Below are 16,886 nucleotides of genomic sequence, written 5' to 3'. Positions count from 1 at the left end.
CACAGTCAAGTATGACTGCTTGAATAGAAAAGGTAGAAAAATTAAATAGTACGGTTGGATTTCATTACAAATCCCATGGCCAGACAGAAGAAAATTCTAGTTTCCAGACTACAGGAATCATATTCTAAGTGATTAGGTATACTCAAACAACAAAGTACACTGTGCATGTGGAAGCTTTTTTACTATTAAGGCAGAGCGAATACCACTTCATGGGGTTTTTATGACCCACATGAAAGACTGAGCACTTAGCCTTGTTGGATGTCATGCGACTGGACGCGGCCCACTGATCTGGCCTATGCAGATCCCTCTACAGAACCTTCCTACAGATCAACAGTCCCACCTAACTTGGTATCATCTGTGAACTCTCTGAGGGTGCACTTGATCCCTCATTCACATCACTGATAAAAATGTTAAAACTGGTCCCAATACTGAGCCCTAGGGAACACCTCTGGTGACCAGCTGCCAACCAGACTGAATTCCATTCACTATAACAGTTTGAGCCTGGCCACCCAGCCAGTTCTTCACTCTGAGATCTGTACACCTGCCAAAGCCACGAGCAGACAGTTTCTCCAGGAGAACAACACGGGAAACAGTCAAACCCATCCACAAGCTATAGAAGAATCAAATTAGAGAGATGCGTATCACACATAGTTGGTTAAGATACTGGGTAAAGTGCCATCTAGGTTTTCAAATTTAACAAGATATATTAATATATGTGATTAACAGGTTACAGTTACAGCACGGAGACAAGAAGAGTCCTTATTTTGACCTAATCTGTTCATTCCTTTGTATCAAGCTGAAGGATCAATTCAGACTTGTAATTCTGGATTTGTTTCCTGTCTATTAGACTCAAAGATCGGAAGAGCAGGGGAGGACACGCATCACAAAGTAATTCTAGGATTTTTTCTGCAGCAACTCTGTAATAAGATAGTCCCACAAACCAACAACGATCCACTCCTCATACAGCTATGTATAGGTTAGATATCTGATGACTACGCAAACTATAGCAAGCTACCTACAGATCTTTTCATTCCTGCAAAAGTATCCAAACAGAGTAATACTTCAGCAATATCAAATTCTCACAGAAAGTTACATGAATGTATCACTTCTTCACATATACTAAATTAAGAGATCAGTCTGTTAAAAGATAGGGACAGTAGTAACAAGCAAGTGCAGCACTGAGCGTTTAAACACTGTTCCTGTCAGCTCTAAATACAAGTAATCTCAAGCCACCATCTATGAGTATGGTTATTTGATGAACTCTTTAAAGGACTAGTCAGTGACTCCTAAATCAAATGATATCTTGCAGTAAGGAAACGAGAAAATGCATCCTAAGATAGCTTTGGCAATTCACAATCATGGAAAGGTAGAAATTTTTGATGGAGTCAATAGAAATATTCTTCTATCTGTTAGCACTGTACAGAAGAAACAATAGGTCATGCAGACAACACTGACAAGTACAAAAGCAAAAGCTCTCAATTTATTTTAATAATCTTCTGGTATTTGACTGATGTGGTTTAAGAAGATTTTGGAAGAATAAATACCTTAATCTAGTCTTCTGTCTTTGCTCAGAAATACAGCACAGTGTAGCTTCCTTAAATGCACAGCAGGTAATGCAACCGTACTATCAATCGTGCTCATTTACTACTGCTTTTTATCAATGATTAAATAGGTAAGTAAATGTAAAACTGAAGGCAGTACCTCAGTTTCTTGCTATTTCCCATCATGTTGAGGCCAATTGCATTCCCTTTAAAAAGTCTCAAGCTTGCAGCTTTGCCTCGCCTCGCATATGTTTTTATGGAATCACCACTGGTGCCGACAGCTCCAGGCCGACAACGAAGTGACTGTAAGAAGAGAATTCACGTGCATTACAATACTTACATCCAAGTTAAAAGGAAGAAAATGAATTACAGAATATTTATATAAATACTACTTTGGCTTCATTTTCACACTGCTTTTGTACAAAATTTTATTTAAAAATCTATCCAGAAGCCAATTTCAACAGAAGTCCTCCTAAAAACTCCAAGAAAGTTTTGTAATGCTCACTGTACAAACAAGATTACAAGATTATATCTGATCAACAATAGTTTGAGAGTTCTCCTGTATAATGTGATTTTTCTTCCAGGAGAGCAGAACTCTGTAGCGTATCAGAAGCCCTCCAATTTCTTCTCTCCAAGCAGACTATTTGGTAAATGTTGTCACATGTGAAACAGCTTTATGCCTCTCACAGGAACAACAACATTAAAAAATATACACGGCAAAGCTAACCTGCTTCATAACTAGTACGCTGACATCAAAGCCTTATCTACCTTTTAGACACAGATATGTCATATGTCACCTTTTAGATGCAGAATGACAGGAATGTCATCTTTTGGGCAAAATGAAAATCAAAGGAACAAAAAGAACAATATGACTTTTTTGCCATTCCAATGTGTGGGTAACACCTCGCAAGCACAGAAGTGCCCCATACAATCGCCCTCAAATTTGGATATGCCACACAGAAACAAGAAATGTAAAATGAAGTCTAATTTAATTTCTCACATTGTTTCTTCTCTATTAATGCAGTGAAACACACCCTTAATCAGTAGATTCCTTATTAAACAAAATAGTCATACTTTCAAAGCATTATGAAGCATCTCTGCAGTAGTAAACTATTTCGGTATACTTTAAAAAATAAACACAAATTTTGCCTATATATACATACACATGCATACAAAATTGGGAATGTGATTGTAAGCATGATGGGATTTAATTATTAGTATTTTCAAATTAAAATAATATAAACCCATTAATGATAGTTGTCTAACCTTAGTAGACATTCATGCTAGTATTTTCAGAATACTATACAAACCAACAAGATCTCTAGGAGTAAACAGACATTAAGGGTACGCAGATAAACAAGTTCAGCGTTATGTTGCTAAATCAACACAAATTTTTCATTTTCAATACTGTGCAGATGACTGTGCAACATAATTTTAGAAGCTTTAAAAAGGTCCATTTTCACCAAGAGATGAGTACTTACCTTCCTATCTTCATTGGGACTGAAGGGCCCATCACTGTCATCTATGCTGAGCAGATTTGCCTCACTAGATGATAGGCGTGGAAGAGAAAGGCAGACACGTTGTAATGCAACAGAGCATAAACAAAACATTTTGAACATAAATGTTTTTTTCCCCTCCCCTTTTTACATATAAACGCATGTGCCCAATTCATCAGAAACATTAAAGTGGGCAATGTAGTTAGTCAGTGCTTAGGATATATTATGCAAACCTCAACTTGAAGACTACATCCAATTATTTCAGGAGAAGCACACTTAAAAGGACATTATTAACTCAAAACAGAATATTATTGAACGTTCAATACAGTTGTGGCAATGGTACTAACATCATAAATAATTCTATATAACCCTATGCATAAAATAAATGACGTTTTTAAGTATAAAATATACTATTTTGTTCATGAACAGAAGTATATGGTTTAAAACTGCAAAATTCACAATGCTTTGGGAGGAGAATTTGTGTAACAAAGTATTATCACATAGCAATTACTGCCAAAATATGTCTTCCTAAAAATAGCACATTCAGTTTGACTCAAGTGTTCACTAAAGTGTGTTTCTTTAGTACTTCTGTATCTCTAATCTTCAACTACTGTAATGGAGAACATAAAAACAAAAAGAACCAACAACACACAGTACCGTGAAAATGTACTCTTTTCAATAAATCTTAAGTATTTAAATTAAAAACAAGCATACATTTAATTCTGATAGCAGCTAGATTAGGCTAACATTCTTGCTTCCAGTTGAAGCAACCTGTTCAACAACATCCCTGGTAAGGTTACTTCTCTCTTGGCTGTGACAAAACAATACAACCTTTAGCCAACTTGCTATTTCATGGTTTGGGTGGCTCTTAGTTAAGATCATTCAGGCAGAAATTACGTAAGAATAGCTTCAGTAATGCCAGGAGGTCCCAGGAGCAGCTGTAGCTTGTCATAGCAATGAGAAACAGTGATGGAGGGGAAGGAAGAAACGTTTTTAGCTGCACGTATGATGTACTGACTACAATGTACATAATGACTCTTTCTATAAAAGGTAACCACTCAGTACTTTCCTACCCCCTTATTTCCTGAAAACTTCTTCCATGAGCAGGATTCCCTTCATGTTAAAATGTATTTCCTCCAACCTATGAAATACAGGTATCCTTATATCAAATAAAGTAAAAAAAATATATATATATATCTTGACTCACAGGGTGCTAACTGAAGACCCTGAAACTTCAGGAGATAAGAATGTGCACGCAGCTTGTTTTGATACAGGAAGAATGATGTGAAAGCCAACAGCTGCTGTAATGTATTTTCCTTTCATTTACAGACTGCAACAATTCTAGGTACATAATAGTAATAAGAACAATGTAGTAGATCATTAGCCTCACTAATTTTCAATTACAGCATGTCAAAAGCATAGGAGAGATGTACTTCTGTATAGACTATCCATGAACATGACAGTTTTAAAATACTGTGATGCTATTTTAACTATCTTTCAGAATAGATTATTCTTTCAAGGGAGGTTCACTGAGCTTTCTCAACCCTTCATCGGAAGACAATGGGTTTAGCAGCAATTTCAGAAGTTCTCAGGATTCTGGAGAACAGATACAGCACTGCAGCTCTTGCTACTTACCTTCTGTGTAAACCTAACCAACCCACTTTGCCCTGTGTACTATTTCCTTTTTAGCTCCACACTGTATAAAAACCAGGACCATTTTCAATATACGCTGGTTCAATGGCTATACTTTGCCGGCTTTAGGATGCCACAATACTGCAGCCATTACAGCAATGAGTGTGGGTGTGGAGAATAGAAGGTAACAGACTGAAAAAATCCCTAAATCAGACCGAGCAAGAATAACTCTTATGATGCAACTAAGATGACATGACTAGAAAAATATTTGGAATTGGATGTTTTTAAAGAACCAGTATTTTTAGATTGTAAGGAATGCAAAGTACATGCATCACTAACAAAAAGGCTGTTTTTTCAGAGAGCAGAATACATAGCAACTGAGTAATGTCTATTTGCTCATGCATCACATGCTTACACTTGCCTGCTTAAAAGATGCAATTTATACAGACATAGGAAAAAAAAAAATACCACACTCTCGCATATCAAACAGTAACATTTTAATGCTACTGAAATGAAACCTCAGTGTTCTGCTGTGAGGAGACTATTTGCCTTCACACTTTGTTCCTTTTTAAACAGGGAACCACAGATCTGTATTTTCACAGTAGAACAATCATTTCTAACTTTTCTGTACTTCCATTAAAGTTTTATGATAAACAAAATTTATGCCTTAATTCTATTTTTTCTTAAGTTTAGTGAAGTAATTTAGGTAAACAGAGTGAATTCCAAAGGGGACTCCAAAACCTCTCTGGGTGGCCTGTGCCAATGCTGTCACCACCCTCACAGTGGTGAAGTGCTTCCAGATGTTCAGAGGGAACCTCCTGTGCTCCAGTTTGTGCACACTGCCTCTTGTCCTGGCACTGGGGACCACTGAAAAGAGCCTGGCTCCATCCTCTCTGCATCCTCTCCTCAGGTATTTATATACATTGTTGAGATCCTCCCTGAGCCTCTTCTCCAGTCTGACCAGTGCCAGCTCTCTCAGCCTCTCTTCACCAGAGAGATGCTCCAGTTCCTTCCTCATCTCCATGACCTTTCGCTGGACTCTCTCCAATATGTCCATATCTCTTTTGTACAGGGGTATCCAGAACCAGACACAGCACCCCACGTGTGGTCTCACCAGTGCTGAGCAGAGGGGAAGGCTCACCTCCCTCGACCTGCTGGCAACACACTGCCTAACGCAGCCCAGGACATCATCAGCCTCCTTCGCAGCAAAGGCAAATTGCCGGCTCATGTCCAGGCTGGTGTCCACCAGGATGCCCAGGTCCTGCTCTGTCACACTGCTTTCCAGCTGGGTGGCCCGCAGCACATCATGGTGCCTGGGGTTGTTCCTCTTTGCACTTCTCCTTGTTGAACTCGATGAGCTTCTTGTGAGCCCCACTCCTCCAGCCTGGATAGCAGCAGGACCTCCTGCTGGAATAGTCACTGCCCACAGTTTTGTTTGCATAGCTACAAGTGATCAAGTCATGTTTCAAACAGAACTGGAATCTCTTTCTGAAAACTCTTATGTATGAAAACAAAAGGCTGGAATATTTTCCCTTATAGCACACTGTACACATTCCATAGTTTAAAATCACATGGTGGTAGGCAACACATTTAAAAAGCCCTGAATATCAGAGGCACGAGAGAAATGATAATATTATTTAACTCATGCAGGATGCCACACCATTAAAAGTAACATTAACTAAACCCACTATACTTAATGGGAGCTCTGAACAGAAAGTTCTTCATCACTTCAAGGGATTAAATGCCTTACTAACAGGGTCAAAAAAGACACAAAAACATCTATATATTTTTTGAGGAAAAGAATTAAAAGGAAATAGTATTTGAAAAAGAAAATAAACAGGAATAAGAATTATCATCATTGCTTTTTCAGTCAGGAATACAAGGGAAGTAGTAGCTCATTCCCTTAAAAAATTTCAAAAAAAATGTATGTGTTTTAAATTAAAGAAAACATTAGCTCAGAAAGGATACCATAGTGCAAACAAAATTACAAAATCCTTTCATGTCTCCTACTACATTAAGGTACATATCATCTCCGTCATTTATTCTTCGATGGTCTACACAGACTTCACTGTGTTAAAGTGACAGCCTGGTCTTTTTTCCCCCGATTGTTCTACATAAAGGTTCCTCTCCTTCTGTGTAATTTCCAAGTGCAAAGCAAGAGAAGTCTCAAGAGTCACCTGCCATCATCTTGATTGATATTCTAACTAGATCAAATCTAGTAAGTCATCAGAAGTGGTACTTTATTCTTTCAGGTGGACTGAAGATTAACTGCAAGCATTTACTTCGCAATAAGGTACATGCAAATTTCTACTCTGAATTTCTGTAACAATAGTTTCATACCAAATATAATCTCTAGCAGCATTTTTAAATGTATATATTATGCTGGGGTGATTGCGCTATTTGTCCAAATCTTCTTCAATTTATAAAAGTTTTTATTCCTGAATATGAGTCCATTACTTGACACCTTACCATGATGACACAGCCCATCTAACTCTCCAAATAAGCTAAATGGCACAGTCTTAAAATATTCTACCTGTTCTAAAAATTGCTTCAGTAGAAAGTCATTAGCCACATATTTTGTGTTCATCTCACTGATGAAAGACAGTCAAAGCAGACATCTAGCATTAACCAACAACGTTAGCACAGATCTCATAGGTGTAATTTAAGAATACAGCCAATCCTTTAAGTGCTGGAATGTTATTCTTGGGCCAGTCCAAACCCAACTTTTTCTGTGTCTGTCATTAACAGTGCAAAGAACTCTGATAAGGTCAGACACTAAAACGCCAGTGCCTCAACAACAAGCAGGAGATGCATCCAGCTGCTTGCTTCAGATTTACAGCTTTTTCTACACAGATATGCAGTAAGTTAAAAGCATTGCTAGTAAATATCAGCATAGCATAACTAATAAAAGTGGCATTAAAAGAATCCCAAGAATACATACTCATTGTATAGTATGCTCAGAATCGTGGTGGAAAGAGAGCAAAGTTTTATACTGGAACAATTGTACGAACTGAAGTTGCTAGTCTTTGAAATGCTCTGCTAAGGGTGAAAGGGTATTCAGAACTGTATCAGAAAAGCAAAATTTAAAAGTGTTCAACGTGAAGCTTATAATGCCAACAAAACAAAACAAAACACAAACAAGTGTTACCAAAAGTATAGACTTGGACAGCTTAAAATTTATAGTCATGCGGGGTGTGTGGGGGTAGAGTTGCTTGATGTTTGCTTATCAGAGGATGGATAAGCAAAAAAAGGCAGGATCTTTAGTTGAAATCAATTTTCAGCTACTCTTTTATCTATACTTCCAGATAAGGCTTTGCATAATTCACATATATAAAAAAGAACTACTGATGTAATAGAATTTTGATGCTGGATATGGGAAAACTGTTTTATCACACAGACTATTTTAAAGGAATGAAAAATCATTCAGAAATACCATCTTAAAATCAGTTACCATTATATAAAACATATGTTCCATAATCAGTTTTTCAGAAGACTTTTTTTAATAAAAAAACATAATTCTCTGTATGTATCTCATTCTGTGCTCTTAAGTCAGTATCAGCTGGAGACAGATGGAAAACAGCAGTAAATGATTAGAAGAACGAACTGGTACGCTTACATATGTGAGTTATTTATTTCTGAAGACAGGTAAAATGCAAATAAGACCTCTGTTGTATGTACTACCATCACACTTAAAACATATTACTGTGCACTAGAAACGGATGTAAAACTGCTAAGGAAAAAAAATCATGTTTGATTTTATAAAACTAAAGCGCTCCTAGTTTGAGAGCCGTTTAAAAATTGGCCTTAACTTTTGATGCAGTTCTGGTTTGACAAAAGTTCTTAATGTCTTAACTCACACTTCACTGAACTCCTGGAACTCACTTTTTAATGACTGAAACATCACTTTTTTTTTTATTATTATTATTATTTTTAAGACTACAGTATAGCCTGCCTGCTGCTGCAGCCTAAGTGTCCACTTTCCTATCTCCCCTCTGCACACAGTACTTTGCAGGGTATTACCTACTACAGTGCTACTCCATGGTGGTCTCTTGAGACTATTACAGAGGTCAAGCTACAGACCCACGTAAGAATTATTTTTGTACTTAACCATGGGATTCAGTTCCTCCTTATGATGAAACTCTAGCTTTTTAAATTTAGTTTTAAACTTCAAATGGCTAATAACAACAAATGAACTTAACATGCATTCTTCATACAAGAAACTTGTTCTTTTAACATTTCATTAAATACTTTAAGAATGAGAAAGCATACGAGTAACAATAAAATGTTACAAGGACAGAGGATTTATTCTAACTACACACATTATACTTAATTTTTTTTTTTAATTTTTTTTTTTTTTTTTTTTTTTTTTTTTTTACGAAAAATCCAAACATATTAAGTAAAAAAAATAAATGATCAGGGAACACAAACAGCCTTAACTCTACCATTTGAGATAAACACAAGGGAGAAAAACCCTACAATTTTTTTAACTATCTGTTGGTGCACAATTTTGTAAATACCTTAATCATAACTGTGATGTACTGAAAAACAGCACCACTATAAGAAGCTGAAACACTACTTTCCATTTCCTTAGCTTACATGTAATGCATTTCTAGTCTGCATTCCTTAGACTTCTACAGTAGCTCTAAAGACAGTAGCAACACTTCTGAAGTGTACTGTGCTCTATGTTGTGAACTCCACATTGACAATGAAATTTACATTATAATACACTTTCTATATTGTAAAACTAGTTAAAATAATCACTTCTTCCAAATAATTCTCTTAATCACTGACATTTTAAAGATATTATAATGTTTCTTATTAATAAATTACAAAAGAATATTTATTTGTAAATAGACACTTATACTTTGAATAGCCTAGATAAAAGCATCCTTACTCTTTCTCTGCATCTCCTTCACTTTCTTCTGCATGATCAAAGCTCCAATTATTTTTAAAACCTCCATCTCTCTTGGATTGTGATCTATCCAAAGCTGAAATGAGAACAAGTTAAGATAAGTCTTGATTTCAGGCTGGGTTATTAATCAACACAAACTAGAGGAGTAAACCAGATGTACATATTTTCCCCAAATATTTATTTCATTGATGTCAACATTTAACTACCATTTGAGAAAATAAGGTCAGCAACACAGTGGCGAGTCATTTTCCTAGATAAATACAAGTAATTATCTGTCAATATCTGGATTAGCAATGCAGTAGGTTAGCACACTATTAAAATTATCAAGTGAGGTACTCAGCTGTTTTACTGATAACTGTAAATTTAAGGGTTCCTTTTCTGATATGAACTATATGCGACATGCACAAAGGCTCCTTATCTTTATTGTTTAAATGTCTAGTTTCCAAACGTATTTAATTTTTCCATATAAAAGCAACAGTTTTCAACTACCCCAAATACAATTTAAATGTAACATGTTTTTTTAAATCCAACATCTGACACCAACACGACTTAGTGTTTGATGCTAACTGAAATTTGAGGGTTAGAATCAATTAAGTGAGAACCTGAACTTCCTGAGAACATTCACGCAATATCTGATCTCCAATTTATCTATTGCAATATCTAATAGTATGGAGATTTTCTTATAATATGATATTAGGGTATTTTTAAGTGAAGGAGAACTAGAATATGTCAGCAGTACTCATTAAGGTTAAGTCACCGTTTACCTGGGCCCCCAAAACCGGGCTAAGAGCTGTTCAGCACAAATTCTCTATGACTAATTGAACAGCAGCTTTGATTCTGGTGCAATTTGAATGTGTATTTTCTTACTATGTTTTTCTCTACATAGTTGGAAATACATTTAAAAATAATGAATGTGACGCCATACTTTGTTAGAAAGAAAAAAAAAATAGTCAACAACAGATGTCTAGGGAAAAGTATGAACAGTGCACAATGCAGTATCGATCACAACCAATCTCAGCTTCCAGCTACTTGCACCTACCAAGGACTTCCAGAGCCACAGACGATGAGATTATATTTTTATGTCTGTCAGCCTTTGCTGAGCTTTATTGTTTTCCCTGCTCGCTTTTTTTATTATTATTATTATCAATACTACCTTATAGAATCAACAGCATCTTGCAGTAAATAGTGCCTCCTTCACATTACATAAATATCTCCCCTTTTTGTTTGTCCTGATTGAATCTGGCATCTTTTGCTTCTATGTAGTACTTCAATCCTCAATCCTCTGGTTCTTGTACTAGAGAAGACAGTAATAAGTAATCCTTCCCTACTCATTCATGACTGCATACATCCCTGTTGTGCTATTCCACAGTCATCCTTTTCCCATGCAGAAAACAAACAAAATTTAGTCTATTTAATTTTCTCTCACTTAAAAGATGTTTTATACCTTTAAATCACCCTCAGTGCTTCTCTCTGAACCTTTTCTAGCTCCACTGTATCATTTTTGAGATGGAGAAGAGCAGTAACCAACACTACAAGAAACATTCAAGATGCCAATGTGCCATGAATTTCTACAGATGCAGCATGGTATTTCTGTTTTGTTCTTTATTCCTTTCCCAACAAATAGTGAGACTGGATTTGCTATTTTCACTACTATGGAGATCTGCTTTGATGTTATGTACTAGATACTTCCATCTTTCACTCATGATAGGTAAGAACCAGTTCAGAGCTAATCACGGTGTACAACAATTTAGACAAATCATTCTTTTACCCATTTCGCACTCACCTGCAGTACTTGGTATGTACCAACACTGAATTTCATATATGACTTTTAACCCACAAGATGCAAATCCTGAGCATCTGCAATTTGCTTGAAGTCGCAAGCCATTATACTAACCCAAGTAAAGCTAGCAACACCTACAAACTTTTGCCACCTCACCATCAAACCCTTTTTCTTTTACCTGCGCATTCATTACACAGATCCTTGTGGAATTCAACTGGTTATTCCTTCTATTAAAAAACTGAACCATTTTTGCACTCTATCCATCTGTTGTCAGTTGTTAAGATGTAAGACTTCCGTTTTATCCAGAGGAAGCTTAGCTTCCCTAAAAGCCTTTGGTAAAGGAAATGACAGAAGGAATGACCAAATTAATTCTGGTCTTCATTAACTTTCTATAAATTTGGGTCGTAGGGTCAAAGGTCACGGATGAGAAGTTCCTCAAATACCCCCTGCTACCTTTTCAAAAAGGTGGTATCATACTAGCTACCTTCTCCACCAGTAGCAGAAAGACGATGCTAACCAACAAGTAACGTGCTGTGGTCATTTCCTGCTTTATCCTCAAGGTCCTCTTGTAACACTTGGATAAATGCCACTTCATCCTGCTGCCTTGCTCATTGTTTGCCTGATGTACTACATTTTCTTCTGCTGATGTTTCGTTTTGAGACATAACTCTATCATATTCCTTCTTAAGAAAAATTCTGGCGTGAAGACCTCTGTAAGCATTGTTGAAGTGGGTGCAAGCAATTCTGGTTTTCGACTGACCTCATCTTCTCCAAAGCCTCCTTTTATAGCTTCCATGTCTACACACCCTACAAGTACTCCAGAAATTCTTCTGCTGAGCCTGAAGAAAGACTCACCATTAGTTTTTACTAATTGGGAGTTATTAATCTTTTTTTTTTTTTGACTGCTACATTATATTTTTAAGTTTAATTCACCTGTATTTTTATTAATCTCTATTTTCCTCATTCACACAAAAAATTAAGAAGAACAATGTTTTATTTCAGACACCTACCCGTATCCTGCTGTGTAACCATGCCAACATTTTGGGGGCCTTTTGAAGTCTATTTAAATAAGCAGCATGCATTTGCTGTAAGCTTTCAATACGGCGTCTTTAAATAACTCCCAAGCTGCCTGCAAATATTTTACCCTCTGGCTGTGTCTTTTACTTCCTTTTCAAGAATTTTAAGGGTTTCTTTAGTCTTCTTTTGCATTAAGCATTTCTATAGTGGATGATTTTCCTCCAGGTTTAGAAATTCAGCATCTTTACAGGATATTATGCACTTTAATATATGATCATACTGCAAAGTTTCCAACGCCACCACTCACAACATTCTGCAGAACAAGTACATCCTGGAGTCACAATTTCACATGAGAGAATCAATGAAGCATACTGTCACTTCCTTTTGTGCACAAGGGTTTCCTCTAGAAGGAGAACCAAAAGGCAACGTTTCATCAAGACTTCTGCTATCAGTGTCCACTATCTACCCAGCTTATAAATTTCTAACAGGTTACGGTTGGCATCACCCTGGTCAAGTAATCAGTAGTTCTGGTGTTAGATTTTCCCTTATAGTCATATAACCATTAAAGTTGGAAAAGACCTTCAAGATCATCTGGTCCAACCATCCCCCTACCACCAATATCAAGCCATGTCCCTAATCACCACGTCCAACCTTTCCATGAACACCCCAAGGGACGGTGACTCCATCACCTTCCTGGGCAACCCATTCCAATACCTGACTGCTCTTTCTGAGAAGAAATGTCTCCTCACTTCCAACCTGAACCTCCCCTGGCAGAACTTGAGGCCATTCCCTCTAGTCCTATCACTAGTTACCTGTGAGAAGAGGCTGATCCCCAGCTCCCCACACCTTCCTTTCAGGTAGCTGTAGAGAGCAGTAAGGTCTCCCCTTAGCCTCCTCATCTCCAGAGGTGTGGCCTCACCAGAGCTGAGTCCTTGAATCCATCTGGATCCCATGTAGCTTTTTGAGCCATTTAAGTCTGATCTGACTTGAACGTTGTCCGGAACATACAGTAACTGTTCAGCCAACACTATCTGTTCTCCATTAGTTCTCCTTTAGCCCCCATTTGTCACAATGTTTAATTATTTTCCTTCTAATTTCAAGTTCATTCTGCCAGCTTCCAGTTCTCCCATTTTACCCGATATATTTCTCTGTGTTCCTTCATACAAATAAGGTAAACACTTTTCTTACGGGATTTTTTTTTTTGTGCTTCTTATGTTTAGATCAGACTATTGCACTTACTCTTTTATACCTGCATTCCTGTTTGAGTTTTACCAGCCGCAGTAGGGGCCAAAATATTTGGTACTGAATGTACGTTACATCAAACCATGTGCTGCTACACTTCTATCAGCCTCCCCTCACTCTTTAGGTGCCAACAGACCTGCTCTATTTTCATTCTGAGAAAATCTATCTCACTGCACAGAACTCCCTCTTCTAAGAAGAAATACGTATGTTAATCCGTCTTCCCCACATTTTTTTTTCTGACATTGGCTGGTTTTGTGGTCCTGCACTTGCTACAGAAGGCGCTAAGTTTTCTATCACAGGGATCAATACTACCAGCTCTTTTACTGCATTCTCTACAGATCTTCAGCTATCTTACAAAGTTTACCATCTCTGTACCCAAAAGACAAGTTGTCATGGATTCCATCTACTGTCATAAACCCAGAAACCTGTTTGTGCACTAATCCAGTCCATCACTGTAGACCAGCTCAGTTGTCCACAGAAGAACACCCTTGGAACCCCAGCTCTGCTCTCTCGGCTCTGGATCAATTTTAACATCCTCTAGCATTCCTGGCTCTACCAAAAATATGAATCCAGAAGTACATCATCATCTCAACTAGACTGTTCACCCAAGTTACTTGATCTAAATGGTCACTTGGGACCTGATTCTATACAGGATTGTTTTTTGTATTTTTAAAGAGCGGTAAGATGTCATGTGTCAGAAATGCTGTTTCAAACTATTTTCTAAGACTTGAATTTGCAACCTGTACGTTGCAGTTTTTACTAGTATACTGGCTCTGGTAGTATGCATATGAATACTACCATCTGCCAGTAAGACAGATTCACACCCAGAAGGTGAAAATATTCAAATAAGCAGACCTGGCCATAAGAGACTTAGCCAACAGAAGTCAATTACTCTCCCTTTGCCCAAGAAAGGCAGCATGTTGGAACAGATTTCACTATCAAGCACAAATCGTTATTCCTCTCACTACAAGCTCCCTTTCGAGCTGGAAGATTAGAGCCCCCAGAAACTAGATGGAATTTAAGTGGACATCTTATACAGGTGTGTCAAATGTATCTCACTGCTTGTTAAAATAATTATCATTTACATGCCATTTTCTAAATGCCAATTAAACAAGATTTGTTGGAATAGCGTACTTCAGTTTTTATTCAATCTTTTGTTTTTAACCACATCCTGAAGCCATCCTTTTAAAAATCTACGTGTTGCCTTTTTGGCTAAAACTTAACCAATTAACAGATTTTGGATTACAAAGTACACATGCAGGAAGAACAGCAGAAAGCAGATTAACCTCTCTAAGTTACCGAGTGTTGACACAGTTTTGTAAACTCCTTTAGCAGGAGTTTCCATCATTCAACAATGTTGAACAATTCCTAAGCTAGAGGAAAAAAAATATTCGCAATGGATCTCTATGAAATGAGAGCAAAGTTGCACATTTGCAAAGAAAATAAATGAATCTGCCCATCAACAGTGAAGCGAGGAATGGCATATGCTGTACTTAGTAAAGCGCTAGTGTCCAATAGAAGATGGCATTTTGGAAGATTTGGTTGTATGTCTTGTGCTCTGCGGTGTAAGGCCAGTCATTCCATGTGAATCTATATTATGGTTGTCCAGAAGAGCATACCTCTAATACTGTTCTAGATGTGATACCACACACACTTACTGGTCACACGAAGAACAGCCTTAACTCCTCTAGGAAAGCAATTTGTTCCTATCATTTGATTGCCAGAGACCTTAATGTTTCTATTACAACACCCAGAAGCATTTACAAGTCTTTAGTCTGCTGAGATCCCATGTATTTCTGTGTGTCCAAGCAACACCCTGCACATAAAACCTAAACCAAAGGTTTGCTTTGGGACTAAGGAGTTTTTCCAGAGGACCTGAAATTTACATACTTTTTCCCCAGTTACACTGGTCTAAAACCAGAAATAATACAAGCTTTATCTTACAAACGTTTCGACATCACAACTGCAGACAACTTAGCAGACACTGTAGCATTCACATAAAAAATGCAAATTAATTTAGATGCACTCAGACTCATTCCCTTCATCCACACTCATATTTAGGTAATGTATAAAGAATGCTTCTGAGCTAATCTGTTGTTCATTGGAAGTCGTCACATGTATTGATAAGAGAATACGATTATTCATAAAAACGTGACTAATTTAGAATAATTTATAGTTGTTTTTACTTTCCCTGTTGTTTCCTTACTCTTTCAGATAGGCTTCTGTGTAAACTAGCTTTTTATCTTCCAGGTTTGATATGATCAGCTCTGAGATGTCAACTGTCTAACCACAGTAAGGCCGCACTGTCATTATTTTGTAGCAGCATTGCATGAACTGGTTTACGCACCCCCCTCACTTCCTAAAAGCTGGGGATCCTTGCTCCTGCCCTGCACCCTGCATATGGCAGCCCAGATGTTTCTTCACCAAGAGCAGGCCTGGGAAAAGGACCAATTTGGGCAAAAAAAAGGCACGCACACGCATGTCTCTGTGCCTGTGTGTGTGGCGGAATTATTTTTCAGGCGTATCAGCTCCCACCTGTTCAGCCACACCACCACAGCACAGCTGTGACTGCACAGCAGAGGTAAGGGGTATACAGGACCAGACTGTTTTAGGCACTAATGATGCCAAAAAAATCTCCATGGAAGCATAGCTTAGCCTGCATTTATAGCTAAACATTCAGAGGTCTATTGTTTAAAAGATGCTTCACCTTTCTTCCTAAATTACCCAGAGATGCAAAAACGATGCAAACTCACTTCCAGGAGTAGGCAGCAATTACAAATTGATAGTGAGATACTCCACGAAGTACATAGTTCAGTGGTAAACCTCCGATGCTATCTAAAGGATACAAAGTATGGACACAACATTGGTACGTTACACATGAAGGCAACTTCATTTCTCAGATACTTCACGAAAATAGTAATAAACTTTTTAGGAATGCTATGGGAACAGAAAACCAATGATAAACACAAAGCATCCACTACAAGACCAAAAAGAAAAATTGAGAAGAAAAAGCATTTGTAAGAGGTACATAGTTCAAGATGGAAAAGCATCTGCATGTCCTGACCAAAGCCCTTTTTTCCCTCCAGAACTTCCATGTGCACTGTGCTCCTTACAGCACAGAGGATTGTGCAGAATGATTGGAACCAACAACACAGAACTGCTTAAGCACGATCACTCACTGAACTTTTACCATTTTCTGAGAAGAACTGATAACAACAACTAACAAAGGAGGACAGCTTTGAAGTACATGTTTTCTTTACAACCTCT

At 37.5% G+C, this 16,886-nt stretch overlaps 1 protein-coding gene across 7 annotated transcripts in view; it reads right to left on the bottom strand.

The window, feature by feature from the left end:
• SENP6 (SUMO specific peptidase 6) overlaps positions 1 to 16,886 on the bottom strand; it is an 80,372-nt gene that overhangs the window by 49,930 nt on the left and 13,556 nt on the right. For 4 of the 7 annotated variants that reach the window (XM_035543148.2, XM_035543149.2, XM_035543152.2 and 1 more), the window contains exons 2-4: positions 9,564 to 9,657; positions 3,023 to 3,086; positions 1,702 to 1,844 (exon numbers count right to left, since the gene is read on the bottom strand). The exons of 1 other annotated variant lie outside the window; for it this stretch is intronic. In XM_035543148.2, coding sequence (XP_035399041.1) covers positions 1,702 to 1,844; positions 3,023 to 3,086; positions 9,564 to 9,657 — 301 coding nt within the window. The remainder of the gene's footprint in view (positions 1 to 1,701; positions 1,845 to 3,022; positions 3,087 to 9,563; positions 9,658 to 16,886) is intronic. 2 more of the 7 variants (XM_050709920.1, XM_035543153.2) reach the window with 1 other exon arrangement.

Source organism: Cygnus atratus, chromosome 3, assembly GCF_013377495.2.
Source record: "Cygnus atratus isolate AKBS03 ecotype Queensland, Australia chromosome 3, CAtr_DNAZoo_HiC_assembly, whole genome shotgun sequence".
NCBI lineage: Eukaryota > Metazoa > Chordata > Aves > Anseriformes > Anatidae > Cygnus > Cygnus atratus.
Note: the sequence above shows the minus strand (reverse complement) of the source record. Positions and strands in the feature narration are given on the sequence as shown.